General features: G+C 38.5%; 1 protein-coding gene across 1 annotated transcript in view; it reads left to right on the top strand.

Annotated features, from left to right (window-relative positions):
• gpm6aa (glycoprotein M6Aa) overlaps positions 1–19,895 on the top strand; it is a 21,127-nt gene extending 1,232 nt beyond the window's left edge. The window contains exons 2-7 of the mRNA XM_053631990.1: positions 10,111–10,303; positions 10,940–11,096; positions 12,447–12,600; positions 13,525–13,601; positions 13,694–13,759; positions 17,479–19,895. Coding sequence (XP_053487965.1) covers positions 10,111–10,303; positions 10,940–11,096; positions 12,447–12,600; positions 13,525–13,601; positions 13,694–13,759; positions 17,479–17,631 — 800 coding nt within the window. The 3' untranslated portion in view covers positions 17,632–19,895. The remainder of the gene's footprint in view (positions 1–10,110; positions 10,304–10,939; positions 11,097–12,446; positions 12,601–13,524; positions 13,602–13,693; positions 13,760–17,478) is intronic.
• The last annotated feature ends 753 nt before the right edge of the window (positions 19,896–20,648 follow it).

Consider the following 20,648-nt stretch of genomic DNA (forward strand, 5'->3'; position numbering starts at 1 on the left):
CCCATTACATATTCCTTTCTTCTTCTGCTCTCTCTCTCTCTCTCTCTCTCTCTCTCTCTCTCTCTCTCTCTCTCTCTCTCTCGCCTCCTCCTCCTCCTTTTCCCTCCATCTCCATGGCAGCTCTTCATGTGTGCTGTTTTTTTCCCTCTCTCCCTTTGAAAGCAGTGCATGATGGGCAGTAAAACCGCCTGTTGCCATGACAGTGATCATGTATGTCATCTTCGCTGTGAGAGCTCTAAGAGCTTCTGCATTTATCTGAGAAAATATAGAAATAGAAATGCACCACAGATTGCTGGCAATTAATTAAATAATAGAAATCATATTATGTTAATGTATATAGACGTTATGTAACTTGAAGCAATGTCGTTTAGTTATGACTTGTTCACTGCGTAATAGTGTACTACAATGTGAGTAAAATGATGCTACAGTGTAGTTGAACGTGTACTACAATATGACTAATTAAATTCATCTTATGTAGTAAAATACTTCTACAATGCTATTTGGTTATTTAAGACTTGTTTTCTGAGTAATAATAGTATACTAGAGTATGAGTGATGATGTACTACAGTGTGGGTGATAATGTACTACAGTGTAATAGTGTACTACAGTGTGGGTGATAATGTACTACAGTGTGATAGTGTACTACAGTGTGGGTGATAATGTACTAGAGTATGAGTGATAATGTACTACAGTGTGAGTAATGGTGTACTACAGTGTGAGTAATAGTGTACTACAGTGTGAGTGACATGGTACTACAGTGTGAGTAATAGTGTACTACAGTGTGAGTGACATGGTACTACAGTGTGAGTAATAGTGTACTACAGTGTGAGTGACATGGTACTACAGTGTGAGTAATAGTGTACTACAGAATGAACAACATTGTACTACAGTGTGAGTAATAATGTACTATAATATGAGTAATATGATACTACAGTGTGAGTAATTGTGTACTACAGCATGAGTAACATTGTACTGCAGTGTGAGTGATAATGTACTACAGTGTGAGTACTATGATACTACAGTGTGAGTCACATGGTACTGCAGTGTGAGTAATAGTGCACTACAGTATGACTAACATTGTACTACAGTGTGAGTAATATGATACTAAAGTGTGCGTACTAATGTACTACAGTATGAGTAACGTTGTACTACAGTGTGAGTAATATGGTACTGCAGTGTGAGTACTAGTGTACTACAGTGAGTAATAGTGTACTACAGTGAGTAATAGTGTACTATAGTGAGAGTAATAGTGTACTACAGTGAGTAATAGTGTACTACAGTGAGTAATAGTGTACTATAGTGTGAGTAATAGTGTACTACAGTGAGTAATAGTGTACTACAGCGAGTAATAATGTACTATAGTGTGAGTAATAGTGTACTACAGTATAAGTAATATGGTACTGCAGTGTGAGTACTAGTGTACTACAGTGAGTAATAGTGTACTATAGTGTGAGTAATAGTGTGCTACAGTGAGTAATAGTGTACTACAGTGAGTAATAATGTACTATAGTGTGAGTAATAGTGTACTACAGTATAAGTAATATGGTACTGCAGTGTGAGTACTAGTGTACTACAGTGAGTAATAATGTACTATAGTGTGAGTAATAGTGTACTACAGTATAAGTAATATGGTACTGCAGTGTGAGTACTAGTGTACTACAGTGAGTACTAGTGTACTACAGTGAGTAATAGTGTACTATAGTGTGAGTAATAGTGTACTACAGTGAGTAATAGTGTACTACAGTGAGTAATAATGTACTATAGTGTGAGTAATAGTGTACTACAGTATAAGTAATATGGTACTGCAGTGTGAGTACTAGTGTACTACAGTGAGTAATAGTGTACTATAGTGTGAGTAATAGTGTGCTACAGTGAGTAATAGTGTACTACAGTGAGTAATAATGTACTATAGTGTGAGTAATAGTGTACTACAGTATAAGTAATATGGTACTGCAGTGTGAGTACTAGTGTACTACAGTGAGTAATAATGTACTATAGTGTGAGTAATAGTGTACTACAGTATAAGTAATATGGTACTGCAGTGTGAGTACTAGTGTACTACAGTGAGTACTAGTGTACTACAGTGAGTAATAGTGTACTATAGTGTGAGTAATAGTGTACTACAGTGAGTAATAGTGTACTACAGTGAGTAATAATGTACTATAGTGTGAGTAATAGTGTACTACAGTATAAGTAATATGGTACTGCAGTGTGAGTACTAGTGTACTACAGTGAGTAATAGTGTACTACAGTGAGTAATAGTGTACTACAGTGAGTAATAGTGTATTTAGTGTGAGTAATAGTGTACTACAGTGAGTAATAATGTACAATAGTGTGTGTAATAGTGTACTACAGTGAGTAATAGTGTACTACAGTGAGTAATAATGTACAATAGTGTGAGTAATAGTGTACTACAGTGAGTAATAGTGTACTACAGTGAGTAATAATGTACAATAGTGTGAGTAATAGTGTATTATAGTGAGTAATAGTGTACTACAGTGAGTAATAGTGTACTATAGTGTGAGTAATAGTGTACTACAGTGAGTAATAGTGTACAACAGTGAGTAATAGTGTACTACAGTGAGTAATAATGTACAATAGTGTGAGTAATAGTGTACTATAGTGAGTAATAGTGTACTACAGTGAGTAATAGTGTACTACAGTGTGAGTAATAGTGTACAACAGTGAGTAATAGTGTACTACAGTGAGTAATAGTGTACTATAGTGTGAGTAATAGTGTACAACAGTGAGTAATAGTGTACTACAGTGAGTAATAATGTACAATAGTGTGAGTAATAGTGTACTACAGTGAGTAATAATGTACAATAGTGTGAGTAATAGTGTACTACAGTGAGTAATAGTGTACTACAGTGAGTAATAGTGTACTATAGTGAGTAATAGTGTACTACAGTGAGTAATAGTGTACTATAGTGTGAGTAATAGTGTACTACAGTGAGTAATAGTGTATTTAGTGTGAGTAATAGTGTACTACAGTGAGTAATAGTGTACTACAGTGAGTAATAGTGTACTATAGTGTGAGTAATAGTGTACTACAGTGAGTAATAGTGTACTATAGTGTGAGTAATAGTGTACTACAGTGAGTAATAGTGTATTTAGTGTGAGTAATAGTGTACTACAGTGAGTAATAATGTACAATAGTGTGAGTAATAGTGTACTACAGTGAGTAATAGTGTACTACAGTGAGTAATAATGTACAATAGTGTGAGTAATAGTGTACTACAGTGAGTAATAGTGTACTACAGTGAGTAATAATGTACAATAGTGTGAGTAATAGTGTACTATAGTGAGTAATAGTGTACTACAGCGAGTAATAGTGTACTATAGTGTGAGTAATAGTGTACTACAGTGAGTAATAGTGTATTTAGTGTGAGTAATAGTGTACTACAGTGAGTAACAGTGTACTACAGTGAGTAATAGTGTACTACAGTGAGTAATAGTGTACTACAGTGAGTAATAATGTACAATAGTGTGAGTAATAGTGTACTATAGTGAGTAATAGTGTACTATAGTGTGAGTAATAGTGTATTTAGTGTGAGTAATAGTGTACTACAGTGAGTAATAGTGTACTACAGTGAGTAATAGTGTACTACAGTGAGTAATAGTGTACTATAGTGTGAGTAATAATGTACTACAGTGAGTAATAATGCACTATAGTGTGAGTAATAGTGTACTACAGTGAGTAATAGTGTACTATAGTGTGAGTAATAGTGTACTATAGTGAGTAATAGTGTACTATAGTGTGAGTAATAGTGTACTACAGTGAGTAATAATGTACTATAGTGTGAGTAATAGTGTACTACAGTGAGTAATAGTGTACTACAGTGTGAGTAATAGTGTACTACAGTGTGAGTAATAGTGTACTACAGTGAGTAATAATGTACTACAGTGTGAGTAATAGTGTACTACAGTGTGAGTAATAGTGTACTACAGTGTGAGTAATAGTGTACTACAGTGAGTAATGTGTGAGTAATAGTGTACTACAGTGAGTAATAATGTACTACAGTGAGTAATAATGTACTACAGTGTGAGTAATAGTGTGCTACAGTGTGAGTGACATGGTGCTGCTCTATCTAATTACGGGTTTTTTTTGCAGCAAAATTCCATTTACTAATTTATTAAAAATGTTTAGGATTTTTGAGAGAGAAATACCTGCAGAAATGTTTTCTTTTAGATCCTGCTCCCAGTGTTTGCAAATTCTTGGACTTGAGTGAGTTCAGTGCAAAGTGAAGCCAAAATAGCTGCTACCTCCAAGATCAATACTCTAAGTATTATACGATTACGTATTTTTCATTGAAATTCTATTCGATTCAAAACCTCAAAATTTAGAATATTTACAAAATTAAAAAGTCTTAGTGGCACAAATCTCCCATACACAGATCTCAAATTCATTTATTCTCTTTTTATCCAGAGTCTGTTACAGTCACTATAAACATTATATAGATATAAAATGAACATGACCCAATTTGCCAAAAAAATCATCATAAAGTTAATATCATCGTAACCGGGTGAGAGAATATGTGCGATGTGATGCTCGCTCTACCATTTAACGATAATTCTTTAAGGAAAATGAATTATCAGAGGTATTTCAGCCACACCGGGAGCTCACTGTGTCCACTACAGAGCGGACGAGTGGAGCGAGGGAGACAGTGATGGAGGAGAACGGTTCTCATGGGAGAATGGGCATTTCATTAGCACTCATCTTTATTGTGTTAGAGAACATTAGGCCATTAGAGTTCCACTGCAGAGCCTCTCTTACCTTATTTATGAGCTCTGTTTGTAAATTTCTCCGATCTCGATTGTTGACTGAAGTTCTCCTTTCCTCTCATGAACATGTGTATTGAAGTGTCTGTAATGTTAAGACAGCATTTTGTTATTACGGATAACGATGAGATGTTTTCGGATAATAACAAGATGTTTTTTCCTCGTGATAAAGAAATGTTTTCTAGTAATAATACTCGAGAACTTCACAATCCTACCGCACAAAATCATTTGAAATATTTAGCCTGGTGTTTGCATTTTAACCTTCCTGTAGTGACGAGTCTTTATCAAGCAATGCCCTGTTCTGATCTGTGGATTTTAAAGAAATACAGCTTTTAAAATGGCAACTGTTTGGCCAGAGCACGCACTGCACACACTGTAACCATAACAACACTCTTACAAGTTCTAGTTGGATTCAGACAACAAACTAGCGCTAGTTCTGGTTCTGGTTCTAGATCAGATTTATTACTATGAGTAATGCAGATGTAATAAAGCTCTGTGTAACACTGAGGATGAGAAGGTTGTTTGTCTTTGCTGGAGCTTTGAAGGCAGAAAATCCAGAGAATTTGAGCTGCTCGTGTGACTCGACTGTAAAGTGGGACGTAACATCCCGTACCGCTGAACGTCCCAAACATACAAACGCTGGTATTTTTAGCCACAGCGATGTTGGAATATTGGCAATGAAACATTTTCCAGTAAACATGTAAATCTCCTCATATTCTCTTACTGAAGACTCGAGAAGACTCGTTTTCACTAGCTGTCCTCCAGGTTTGTTTTATCTTGCTTGTCACCCAACTTGTGACCAGGTCAGGACATAAAAAAAAAAAAAAGTTCTTGACGTCAATCTTTGTTTTTTTTTTAAAACATTTGCAACAATGTTGTAAGCCGCTTTCTGCTGAACGTCTTGTGAACGTGAGCTGGTGCTCCAGAAAAGAACACCGAGCATTTGATAAATGACTGTGAACTGATAAAACCTTGTACATTTTGTCATTATCATCCACACACACACACACACACACACACACACACACACACACATGCACTTTGTGCAGATGTGCAGATATCTGACTTTCAGACTTTCACATCTGTAGATTATTTTTCCTTCTATCCTCCACCCGGGGCCACTGTTCTTTTGTTTTCTCCCTTCCCCTTTGAACACACACACACACACACACACACACACACACACACGCTTGGTTATTGTGGTTCCACCAATTGTCTCTGGAGCTCCGTTCAGAATATTATTAGCATATGAGGAGAAAAGTGAATTGTTCAGACTTTTGTTTCGTTGAAATTATGAACAAAATGTCAGAGGGTGGAACAGGTGTCCGCACCTGATAAGAGATCCATTTAACTCACAACACAGATGGAGTGCGTTCACACCCACACACACACACACACACACACACACACACGCACGCAAATTTTATTTTGAACGTGAAAGACTGACTGCTTTTTAGAAACTGATCACACACATGTTGAGTAACACAAATAAAACAAATTAGATGAGATATGAATGAATCAGAACAGACACAGTCCCCTCCAAAACTATTGGAACGGCGAGGCCAGTTCATTCGTTTTTCGCCGTAGACTGAAGAGGTTTGGGTTTGAGATCAAAACATGAATATGAGAAGAGAGTTTAGAATTTCAGCTTTTATTTCCCAGTATTTATGTGTAGACGTGTTAAACGGTGTAGAACGTAGCACAGTTTGTATCAGACCACCCAATCTGTAGGCGAGCAAAAATACTGGAACATGTGACTGACAGGTGTTGGCTGTTACCCAGGTGTGTCGTGTTAGATCGATTGTTTAAACAGTAAACAGCTCTGAACATCGACTCTTGGTTTTAGCTTTCAGTTTCACCCGTGAAGACTGCGCTTGTTGTTAAAAAAGGATAAACCAACATGAAAACTGGAGAGCTGTCTATGGGAGAAAAACAGGCCTTTTTGAATCTGAGAAAAGAGGAAAAAATTGCACAAGTATTGGGATTAGCCAGTACAACCATTTGGAATGTCATGAAAAGGAAAAAAAAAACCCACTGGTGTACTGAGGAACAGACACCGAACGGGTCTGCCAAGGAAAACAACAACAGCTGATGATAGAAACACTGTGAGAGCTGTGAAGAAAAACCCCAAAACAACAGTCAGTGACATCACCAACAGCCTCCACAGGGCAGGGGTGAAGCGATCACAATCCACCCTTCGAAGAACAAATGAATTGGCCTTGCTGTCCCAATAGTTTTGGAGGGGAATATATAAATGATTCAGATCAGACGCACATGAATCGTATCAAGTATGAATTCTTTGGATCAGATATAAACAAACAGATGTACGTTAATCAGATGCGATATGCGGGGAACGAATGAAATCAGTAGATCAGGAGTAGCGCCGAGGGGACTCTAATGTGGCGAAGGTGTTTGAGCACCTCTGAGGGGGTTCTCGCGTTTTCGGGTTCTATTTAAACCCGTCTAAACGCTGTCAGCGTGTGTTGACATGCACGGTGTAAGTGGGTCAGTGAGAGCTGGGGAGCAAATGGACATTCAGTTCCGCTCTTCTGAACAGGAACATCACAGACTGTGTGGATATGTGTATGGGAAATGATAACAGTAACAGAACGATCAGTGACAGCACGTTTACTGGTGATTCAAGTATTTATTGATTTTTATTGATTAAAGAATGAAACGCTTTTTATCCATTTATAGTTACATTTAATGTCGTGGAGCTTCCGCGATAAAAGTTCCTTCCTGTTCTCACGTTATGTTGTAGCAGATGAAGACGTCGTTACAGCTTCACCTCTCACTGTTACAAAGCGCTGACACTGGAGACTCCTTCCGTAAATGTTACAGAAACACACTTCACCGTATCAAGGTTTTTTTAATGTTTTCTCAGAACGGCGCAGGAGGTGAGTGGCTTCTCTAAGGAGGAACACACTGGGAAACTACAGGAGGGTTAATTGCAGTAGGGGTGATTTGGGGGCAGGACGAGGTGTCAGACTGACAGATGGGTTCTGGGGCAGGAGTGAATGGGGGGAGGGTTCAGGAGGGGTATTTAGGGGGGTATCTGTGGTTGTAGGAACATTAACACTCTACTGCAGGGGTCTTTTGTTCAGTTTGTTGAAGGCTTGACTTCATTTCCATTTTTTTTTTTACTTTTCACTTTCAGTCTCATGGTGCGAGGCTTTAATTTTACTGCACATGATCACTTTCATAACATCGAAAATTTCCAAAGATTATGATGTGTGATAACGAAACCACTAATAAACTATAACAGTTTTAAAAAAAATTTAAACTTTAAGGTTTTGTATTAGAGCTCATCTGTTCCGGAGACTTCTCACATTAATTTATTCATAATAATTATTAGAAAACAAATCATCATTGTTAATAATTACAGTAATATTGTTGTAGTTAGGATTAACCAGGTTAGAGGTTGTGCTTCATTTTTTAGGGCTTTATATGCAGAAAATTTAACGAAATCTAACTACAGCATCCCCATCCATTCAAATTTGTATAAATTATTCATGAGGTCATGAATGATGCATTAGTAGTTTCTTTGCCACACAATATACCCATTTTTAAATCAAATTAATCCTATTAAAAAAAAAAAAAACTATTTAAATTTAAAGCACGTATTTCATTTGCTCACATTTATTTTATTTAAATTTAAATGTATTATAAAGAAACATGTGTACGTATATAGCATGAACAAACAAGGCCTCATTTTTGTATATTTTCCCCCAAAATAAAATATCAGAAACAACAGGCTCTCATAAGATCCAATAAATGTAGACACTGTATTAAAAAAGAAAAAGCATAGACATATATTACACATAAAGTCGTGTCCTTTTCTGATATCTACTACAGTAACCGGATAGAGCTTTATTTCGTGTATTTTGAAGATCACGTGTTTCCGATTTTTCCGCGTTTCTTTACAAAGTTCATGATTGTAATCCTCACGACTTTTCTTGGATTTGAATTGAAGACAGTCGTTACAAAGCGTCCTAAACCCGAAACATTTACCGAACGTAAACCAGAGGCTAAGCGGAATTTAAAATCAAAACAGTCGATGACGGTCCTGTCTAAATATAGCAGTTAGAGGGTCTGTCCCATCACTGCACACTGAACATGCATAAATAATGTACCATCACACAGCAGTGTGTGTGTGTGTGTGTGTGTGTGTGAGAGAGAGAGAGAGAGAGAGAGAGAGAGAGAGAAAGAGAGAGAGAGAGAAAGAGAGAGAGAGAGAAAGAGAGAGAGACAGCGACAGAGAGAGAGAGAGAGAGAGAGAGAGAGAGAGAGAGAGAGAGAGAGGTTGAAGGTTTATTATGTGGTTATTATCTGGGCCGTTCCCCATCAGCTGTAACTCAGCACCGCCGTAACACACATCAGGAACAACTCCAGATTTTATAGACTGAATTACTGTAGAGCAGCAGTGTGTTATATTTACACACTCTGCAGGAAGATAGATAGATAGATAGGTAGATAGATAGATAGATAGATAGATAGATAGATAGAGAGCCAGATAGACAGACAGACAGACAGACAGACAGACAGACAGACTGACTATACGACCATCACACCCATATGTCCTTGTTGAACATCTCATTCCAGATTTATTCCCCCTGTGTTTACTGTTATAAGAACCTCCTCCACTCTTCTGGGAAGGATTTCCACTAGATTTAGGGGCGTGGCTGTGGGGATTAGTGATCATTCAGCTACGAGTATATTAGTGAGGTTGAGGTCAGGCGCTGATGTTGATGTGAGGAGACTCCAGTTCCAGTTCATCCTAAAGGTGTTCAGTAGGGTCGAGGTCAGGGTTCTGTGCAGGACACTCGAGTTCTTCAACCTTCTTCCATCCTTCACACACCACGTCTTCATGGAGCTCGACTTTGTGCACAGTGACATGATGGAACAGGTTTGAGTCTCAGTTCCAGTGAAGGGAAACTGTAATACTACAGCACACAGAGACGATCTGTACAACTGTGTTTCTGACTTTGTGCTAACGGTTTGAGGAAGAAACGCATATGGGTGTGATGGTCGGGGGCGCACATACTTTTATTCGTGTAATGTTGATAGATAGTAGATAGATAGATAGATAGATAGATGGATAGATAGATAGATGGATAGATAGATAGATAGATAGATAGACAGGCAGACAGTTTGTGGTGGTTCCTGTTTGTTTTTGCTCCACAGCCTCCAGCTGAGCCTGATCACTTCTTTGTCCCTGTCCATCTGTCTCTGTCTCTTTCTTGCCTTCTCTCTCTCTCTCTCTCTCTCACCGTCTGTCTCTCTCTCTCACCGTCTGTCTCTCTCTCTCACCGTCTGTCTCTCTCTCAGGATGTATGGAGTGCTGTCTGAAGTGTCTGCGTGGGATCCCGTACCCGTCTCTGATCGCCACCATCTTGCTGTACGCGGGCGTGGCTCTGTTCTGTGGGTGTGGTCACGAGGCTCTCTCCGGCACCGTCTCAATCCTACAGAACTACTTCGATTTGATCAGGACTTCTGCAGACTCGCTGGACTTCTTCACCATGTGAGCTCATAACAAGCAACCCAGACGTCGCCGGTTTGGTCGCTACTGATCTCATGAAGTTCATGATGTGCTAGTTCTATTTAATATCTTATTTTATGGCGTTTTTAGCAAACGTATTCCTCTGCCAGAGTGAACCCTTCATTCATATTAGCAAGCAATGGTTTATTTCCTGCTTATGTTCGTTTCACCGAGTCACAATTTCGTTCATGACTTGCACATACTTTAATATGCAAATAAGCTATAACGCAGTAAAAACCTTAGATATGCAGCAAATTTTCTACTTTCACAATGTGGGTTCCTTTATGCGCTTATCAAATTATTATTCGTATTTACTGCAAAAAAAAGAAAAGAAAAGAATTTATAACAGTGGTTTCATGCTTTTATGTGTTTTATCTGAATATTAAAATGCACTTAAAACAAATGGAAGTGCAAATCTGTGCAAATTATATAAGAGACATATTGACTGGCGACGTAAGCCACACCCACAAGGCCACGCCCACAATGTGGGGCAGTTATCTAACACTGTGTGTGTACCATTTCAATGTAATTTGGGTCGTGACAACAGTTGAAACAGGTGAACTGAAAGCTATAAGCTACTGTACATTACGGTTATTGTACCTCCTTTTCTCTTTCCAGAATTGACATCATCAAATACGTGATCTATGGCATTGCCTCGGCTTTCTTCGTCTACGGGATCCTGCTAATGGTCGAGGGCTTTTTTACAAGTGGAGCTATTAAAGACCTGTATGGAGATTTTAAGATCACCGCCTGCGGTCGCTGCGTTAGTGCATGGGTATGGAGTCGTCCTGCAATTTAGCCAGATCTAAACACATATAATTTGACACAATTAACCAGCTACAGCACGATACAGCATAAAGAGCAACATATAGAGCGGGTTGTCCACTAATCGTAGGGTTGGCAGTTCGATTCCCAGCCCACATGACCCCACATGACTCCACATGACACCATATGACCCCACATGACTCCACATGACTCTACATGATTCCACATGACCCCACATGACTCCACATGACCCCACATGACCCCACATGACTCCACATGACTCCACATGACCCCACATGATCCCACGTGACTCCACATGACTCTACATGACTCCAAATGACCCCACATGATCCCACATGACTCCACATGACTCCACATGACGCCATATGACCCCACATGACTCCACATGACTCCACATGACGCCATATGACCCCACATGACCCCACATGACTCCACATGACCCTACATGATCCCACATGACTCCGCATGACTCTACATGACTCCACATGACCCCACATGATCCCACATGACTCTACATGACTCCACATGACCCCACATGATCCCTCATGATCCCACATGACTCTACATGACTCTACATGACTCCACATGACCCCACATAACCCCACATAACTCCACATGACCCCACATGACCCCACATGACTCCACATGACCCCACATGACTCCACATGACCCCATATGACTCCACATGACTCCACATGACCCCACATGACTCCACATGCTGAAGTGTCCTTAGGCAAGACACTGAACCCCAAGTTGCTTCTGATGGCAAGCTAGCAACCTTGCATGGCAGCTCTGCTACCATTGGTGTGTGTGCGTGTGTGTGAGGGAGTGAATGGGTGAATGAGAACCCGTGTAAAGTGCTTTGTAGAACCGCTAAGGTTAAAAAAAAAACGCTATATAAGTGCAGACCATTATCAACAAGGAAAAAAAAGCAGTGGTCCAACACCAGAACCTTGAGGAACGCCAAAATTATGTTTGCATGCAGAGAAGTCACGATTAAGTTTTAGGAACTGGATAAAGAACAATGTATTAGTCCATCATACACATTTTATGAAGCTAGCGTCTACTGTCAGGTTTGGCTGAAACGTTCAGCTGTTTTTGTTTTGGATTATCTTCGATTTAATCTGAATTAAGAAAGAAAACTGAACGTGAACCACGCCCTCAACCAAATTACGCTGTTCAAAGCATTCCGAATTTGTAAAAACATATTTAAAATCTCGATTTCAAATTGTAAAATGTTAAGACTAAACTCCACACCTTCACACAAGTATTTACACGTAAGTATTTAAGGAACGTTTACGGTTTAATATTTCTGATCGCGCTGCTTTTTTCCCCTCAGTTCATCATGCTGACGTATATCTTCATGCTGGCCTGGCTGGGCGTGACGGCCTTCACCGCTTTGCCTGTTTACGTCTACTTCAACATCTGGAATATTTGCCAAAACAACACTGTACCAGAGGGATCGAATCTGTGTCTGGACCCACGCCAATTCGGTAAATAGATCTACCAGTACCAGTGCAGAATTATTGGCACCCTTGGTAAAGATGATTTCTGGTTAATTAGCGTCATCTCACACTGAAAATATATGAAGACATGAACTTCAACCTTTCATTGAAGTCAATTATATTGAAGTTCTAAGAAAATAACAAACATTTAAATATATATATATATATATATATATATATATATATATATATATATATTAAACACATCATGTTAAAGCGACTCAACACGTCCAGACTTGCAGTCCTCCTGGGGCTTTCCCAAAACATCCTGTTGGAAGTGGTTCAGGAACAAGTTCTTAATCATACAAAGGTGTTTCCTCCTGTTGGCACATGGGAAAGTATAAAGGGCTTTTTTATTTATTTATTTTTTGAGAGAGATTTTGTCCTTAACCTCTACAATCTGTTCATCTCACAAAGACCCAATTAAAATTTAAAAACAAAACAGTAGACACTTTCATTTCCTAAACGAAAGTACAGGGGCTTGCCAAACATTCGCAATATTGTATTTTTTATTATAATCATTATAATAATTCATTTTATAATTTGTTAAAAAAAAAAAAGATATTTAATTTGTACTTTTTAAAATAATTTTCCTTTTTCCGCTTTTTCTCATCTTTTATTTCATTTTAATTGGAATATTTTATAAACATGGGAAAGTATTTTTTTAAACTTGTTTTAAAAAGGTGACATAGAAGTAAATTGCTATTTATGTCATTATTATAAAAGATAAAATGTAAAAATTATAAATCATTAAGTAAAATTTAAAAAGTATTAAAATCTCTGGAGAATAAACAAACAAACAAATAAATATCAAACAAAATTAATTCTCCAATTGTTGTTGTTGTTGTTGTTGTTCTTCTTCTTCTCCTTCTTCTTCTTCTTCTTATTATTATCATTATTCCCGTGTTTTAGGTGTTGTGACTGCCGGAGACATGAAGCCGGTGTGTTCAGGAACTGAGAAATTCATCCAAATGTGTCAATCTAAAGAGGTGTGTTTCAATCTCCACCATTCATTTATTATTTAAGCGGTAAAAACAAAACACAGTCTTTAATGTGAGTGAAATATGGGGTGTGTCCTCAGCTGGATATGACCTTTCACCTGTTTGTGTGCGCGCTGGCCGGAGCCGGAGCCGCTGTCATCGCCATGGTGAGTTCACTGTAAATCTACAGGACATTTTACACTAACAAATAAATTCATTTACACAGTGACGTGTGAATTATAGCAAGAGTTCCTCTAACTTACACGATTTATGGTGTTAGTGTGATAATAATCCTGGATTCTGATTGGTCGCAAGGTGTTGATCGCGTCACAGTTTATATTAACGCGCTCATTGTAATACGTTTCCATAGTAACAGCTCGTTCACAGGACGTGTAGAGCACGTAGGTTGCACATGAACTGATTAAAAAAACGTCTTGTCTTCTGTGATTTATTTAACACACATGGAAGGAGTCTCCAGTGTCAGCGCTGTGTAACAGTCCGATGTAAAGCTGTAGCTTTAAGTTTTCCCACATCTGGTGCATTTTTTTATCTAATAAAGTTCAAGTCAGAGAGAAAAAAAAAGAAAGGCTGGTGAGGGAACAATTGTTTATAGCCTCTATAATGTACAGTAAGTGAGTACATGACATTAAACGTTTAAAAAATGGGTAAAAAGTATGACGTGTACTTTAATAAATAAAAATTGTAACCGTTGATAAATTCCTGAAGTGTAAGAGGAATAGAAAAGACTTCAGGGCGTGCTGTTATAGGACAGGTAGTGTGGTTGAGAAGTAAGGTAGCGTGGCCTTATGGGTAGGCGTGGCTCACTGGTTAAAGGCTCTGGGGTAAATCCCAGGGTCAAACCCCAGTGCTGCTGAACTTCCACTGTTGGGCCCTTCAGTACGGCCCTTAACCTTGTCTGCTCCAATGACGCTGTGTCATGTCCGACTCCAGCTTCCTAGCAAGCTGGCACATGCACTGTTATGTACAGTATATGAGACAAATATGGCTGCTTCTGCTTCATTTTTTTCCATTAGCTTTGATTTATGTATTTGCTCGGGTTTGACTGCAGCAAAATGGCTGAATTACATCACACACTTCAGCTCCTCTGTGCTGCTCTGCATGTAAATACCAGAACAGAGCGATGAGTCATTCCCGTGTTCGCTGTGCATCATGGGAAATCGAGTTCACGTTCGTTAGGGTTGAATAAGCAGTGCTACTGAGAGTGGGCGTGGCCTCAGTGTACAGGTTCCTCTCCATCCTCTATCCTTACTTCTAGATCTCATCTTTCCCTTTTTGCCTCTCTCTCTCTCTCTCTCTCTCTCTCTCTCTCTCTCTCTGGACCTCGGAGAGATGCGAGGTCTGTCACAGAGTTGCTATGGAAACTAAAAGAAGAAGAAAGGGCCCGTGAGCTTGTTGCAAACATCGCTCAGTCATTTATAGGCGACCATTTTCAGAGTACGAGTGAGAGCAATGATGATGATGAAGATGATGATGATGACACAACACGTTAAAAAACTAAAACGCAACCTGTCTTCCTTTATTGTGAGCATTGTGAATAATTTGCATACATTTACATAATTGTTATCCATATTTATGTAGAGCTATAATAAACACAATGCACAAAAAAAAGGAAAACTGTTTAACTGCTTTAAACAAAAAGACATACCTGTGTTCATTCTCTACGAAGAGGAACAGTGGGTGTGGCCTCTATTAGCAATTTGCATACATTTGCATACAGATGATATATATTTTTTATAATATATAACACAATGCATGAGCACATATTAAAGACGAAACAAACCTGTTTACTTTGTCTGTGAGGAAACCGACAGGGCGTGGCCGTGTGCAACCTAGCATAGCTCATTTGCATACATTTGCATAATTAGGATTTTTATATCGCCTGTGGCACAATACATGAAAACGACATATCAAAGACGAAAGGCAACCTGGCTTTCTAAATCTGTGGGCGTGGCCTCATTCAAAATACTACACATTTGCAATTTTAAGAAATGATCATTTAAAAAAATATATTTGTACTTTATATCTTACATTAATTACATATTCATTAGGTTATTTTTAACCTGTTATAAATAAGCATAGCCAGTTTATTATGAATATGCATAAAAAAACATGCATAAATCACCATGCAAAGAAAAAATGTGTAGATGAGGTTTGCGTATATGACTACATAATAAGCTGAATTATATTCAGTTTGTCTAACTGTATTCATTTTACATAATATTGTTACATAAATATACAAATATGCTAAACAAACTCAGCTGCTGATGCGTTCAAAACAAATAATGACACAAAACACACACACGGAGATGCATACAAATACACAACAGCACACATAACAAAACACACACAAACAAACATGGAATAACAACACACACACACACACACACACACACAGACACACACAACACACAAACAAATACACAACGGCACATACAGAAAAAAACACACACAGACATACACAGAGACAAACATGGATTAACAATACACACACACACACAAAGACACACACAACACACAAACAAATACACAAAGGCACACAAACAAATACACAAAGGCACACAAACAAATACACAACGGCACACACAGACAAACACACAAACAAATACACAAACATAACACAACAAAACCTATACAAACAAACATGGAATAACAACACACACACAGACACACACACACACACACACACACAACGCATAAACAAATACACAAAGGCATACACAGAGAAACACACAAACAAATACACAAACATGACACATAACAAAACCCACACAAACAAACATGGAATAACAACACACACACACATACACACACACACAGACAAACACACAAACAAATACACGAAGCCACATACAGACAAACATGGAGACACACACACACACACACACACACACACACACACACAGGTATGGTTTTTAAAGTGGAAATGTCCTGCTGTGGTACAACACTGCCTCCTGCTGGTATCGGAGTTAAATTTAGCTGAGAACGCTGTGACATCATCGAGTCCTCACAGAGCAGCAACACCGAAACAGGTGGCAAACACAAAATGACGGGAAATGAGCAGGAGAGTGTACTCACAAAAATGAAATAAAAATCAAGTACAAAAAGGCTGTGACCTGTAGCGAGCACAAAACGCGTTAATGGACCAAAAACAAATCAGAAAACACAACAACAAGATAAAAAACCTGCATCAAGCTAAAAATACGAAGGGGTCTTGATTGCTGATCGGCTACATCGCACGTCAATCAGAGAGCAGGAGGAAGTTCAAGAAGAAATATGAGTGTAAAAAATCTACTGATGTGTTTAATTGTGCGAATTTTTTTTTTTTACGTTCGTACGATGTTATTCTAGATACGCGATCAAATGTGTGCATGGAACGCTAAACAGGAAGTAGCGCTTTTCAGAAGAAAGATTTCTTCCTCGCTATTAATGTCATGAGTAACTTCGCATGAAATCATTTCTGCTAGATCGACTAGATAACGGAGTGAAAAAGTGCCATTCTCTTTCTTTGTGAGTCATGCGAGACGGCTTGTCCGCTCAGCAGCGAGTATCCGATGTCCAATATTTATTCACTGAAAACGTATTTTCGTTTTAATAAAGCAGAATAAATACTCAGCTCAAAGTAGAAACTTAAGAACAAACATCAACACCTCTTCAGAGGTTTAGCCTATAGCTACGCTTTAAACTTTAGAAGGCGGGGCAAAGATTGGAGGGGGGCGGAGTCAAACTAAACATTGCTTCAGCGTGATGTTTGTCAGCTATGTGAGCTTCTCCGCTCAAGTGCAAAACTACAACACGTCACGTCACGTCACGTCACAGCTAATGGAATACGTTTGAACGTGACACGTCCTGACGTCTCTGATTTCAGATCCACTACCTGATGGTTCTGTCGGCTAACTGGGCCTACGTGAAGGACGCGTGTAAGATGCAGAAATATGAAGACTGCAAGTCCAAAGAGGAGCAGGAGCTGCACGACATCCACTCCACACGCTCCAAAGAGCGACTCAACGCCTACACATAAAGCAGGAAGTAGCACAGAAAGGGGCGGAGCCTCAGGCACTGGCTGGTGCCGTACAATGACCAATGGTGTGTCACATAACCAACCCCATGGCCAACCCTATGATTATTAATATTATTCTTACAATTATGTCTAACTAGTGGTGGATTTTTTTAATTTGTATTTTTATGTACGCTTACATCAGATTGTCAAAAAATGTTTATAGCTTCTTTCTTTTTTTCTTTTTTTTTTTTTTTGAGTCAAACAATTTTCTTTCCCTTTTTTAAGACATCAGTATTAACATGCGTTGTTATTTAACGGGTCGGTTGTAGGGTATAAAGCACATTTTTTCATGTGTGTTTGTGTTTGCAGTGCTTTCATTTTAAAGAACTTCACACATGAATGAAAAGAAAAGGTTTAAAAAATATTAAAAAATTGTTGTTTTTTTTTTTGTTGTTTTTTTTATCTGTGAGAGTTTTGGCCCAGAAACAGCAGATTGCTTGTACATTCTGCATTATTTTGGAAATAAATAATAAAAAAAAAAGTGTCAAAAAACAGAAAAAAGAAAGACAAGATTAGTAAAAAATGATGTAACATAAAGGGTTTATTTATTATTTTTCTACAGATATCATTACAAAACGTTTCCAGACAAAAAAAAAAAAAAAAGGGTTATGAGTTCTTTACTAGCAGTCGCACAGCCTACAGTGTTTTACCCCTCTTTTATTTTTTTACAGATGATAGTTACAGGTAAGTAGACCATAATTTTCAATTTATTTACTTTGTTTTTTCTTTCCTTTTCTTTTCTTTTCTTTTTTTTGTATATAGCCATTCTGTAAATGCACACGTACTGTATGGAAGCACTTCGATTTCAGGTGAATTCATATACAATTACATTCCATGTTACGGGGAAAAAAAGGGAGATGGGTGGAGGAGGAGGGGATGGCGTTCCATCAAGAAAAAAAAAAGAAAAAAAAAAAAAAAGAACGAAATTCGTGTTTGTGGTGTTTTTAAAGGGGGCATGACAACTAAATCAAATATTCAGATGCTATAATAATCACAGATGTACGTATTAGAGCCCCAGACACACAACACGAGTTAAAGGCCAACGCCACTTACTGCTCAAAAGTAAGTGCCCTCTCAGATTCAGAGAATAGCTAGTGAAAGATAATGAGTTTGAGTAACGCTATAACGAGTCGTTAGTTTGAAAACGCAAAAAAAAAAAGGCACACACCAATTTTCACGTTTTTATTTTTGATCTGAGATCATTAATACGTCGATAATAATAAGACAGTAATCAGATACGTTGTCTAATCTACTTAGCTCACGTTTGTGGAGAAGATCGTCTGGATAACAATGTTAACGAGTCTCTGAGTAACGCTAACGACGTAGCTCTTTTAAAACCAGTGAAATGTTGTGAGCAGATGCGCAGAAAATTGTCGCAGATCAAATTCATCGACGTTCATCGCCGCAAAATGTTAAGGAAGAAATATATATCTGAGTGAACGACATCTTAACTGAACTTTGTTGAATAAATTGTCACGTCTAGGATCCTGACGCAGCGAGGACATTGATGGGTTTGTGAAGGATTCTTTGGGTAACGCTAATGACTCGTATATTTAAAAAAAAAACAAAAAAAAAACATTAGAACATTGCACGTAAATTTGTTGCATCGTTGTTAATTAGCGTCGAAATTGATCGGGCATCGTTTGTAAAAAAAAAAAAACGTTTAAAAAACGTGTGTATCGAACATCATCGCCTACCCAGAGCTCTGATATGTACATCTCTGATAACACTATTATTACCAGGACAGTCACATGACAGCTGTCTTGTGTGAAGTCATTATAGTGCGGGACGACTGAGGTGTGATGTCATCCTTTCATCCGCTCTGTTGGTGTTTAAGAGTTTTTCGTGCACTTATCCGCCCATTATCGTGAGCTCTTTCTCAGTGTAAGTGCATTGGGATCTTTATCCGGATCCCCATAATGATGTTAGGTGAAGACTGTGAACCTCGGTGTTAATTGTGGCATGGATCATGCATTTAATGGTTACTCGTTTTTAACGGATCCAAAAAAGAAAAAAAAAAAGAGAAAAAAAAAACACGTTCTTTTTCCGAGTTGGTGAAGTTGCGAGTGTGTCGCTGGCTCATTCTCTTCTCTCCTGACGTGCAGTGATTGAATCCTCTTCCCGCCGCTTTGCTCTCGATGGTAGTGTTTGATTTGTTTGTAAGTGTGTTTAGTTTGTGGTGAAGTCCTACTCTGTCCCCTCTCTTCCCTCTCTCCCTCTCTCTCTCTCTCTCTCTCTCTCGCTCTCTCTCACTCTCTCTCCTTCTTCTTGCATTTGTCTTTTGTACACTCCCTGAACAATGCGTAGTAGCACACGCTGTACCATGACTCTGTTTTGTACATAAATGTGCCGACCGCTTGACAGTGGCTTTTCTGATATGCTTGCGTGAAATAAAATAAACACACTGGTGTAATTGGTAATAAACTCTCTCCTGTGCTCATTGTGCTCACGACACTGAACTGCTGGCTCTGGGATAACGTTAGCTAACTTTAGCCTCATCGCTACACCGCACAAATAAACAGGGTTATCGTCCGTTTCACTGTAAAGAGACACAATCCACTGATGATCATTTTAATACTAACAACTATAAATATGTTATAGTCTCTCTCTCTCTCTCTCTCTCTCTCCCTACCTTACTCTGTCTCTCTTTCTGTCTGTCTCTCCTGTATCTCTCTCTCTCTCTCTCTCTCGCCCTCACTCTGTCTCTCTTTCTGACCGTCTCTCCTGTATCTCTCTCTCTCTCTCTCTCTCTCTCTCTCTCTCTCTCGCCCTCACTCTGTCTCTCTTTCTGTCTGTCTCTCCTGTATCTCTCTCTCACTCTGCCTCATCTCTTGGGGAATACATGTAACAGCGTTACGTAATCAGGACACAAAGCACTGGTGACTGTAATCCGTTACAGTTACGTCACAAAACAAAGTCATCAGATTACAGGTACATTTTGTAAATAAATAAATAAATAAATAAATACATAAATAAAA

Source organism: Ictalurus furcatus, chromosome 8 (genome assembly GCF_023375685.1).
Source record: "Ictalurus furcatus strain D&B chromosome 8, Billie_1.0, whole genome shotgun sequence".
Lineage (NCBI taxonomy): Eukaryota > Metazoa > Chordata > Actinopteri > Siluriformes > Ictaluridae > Ictalurus > Ictalurus furcatus.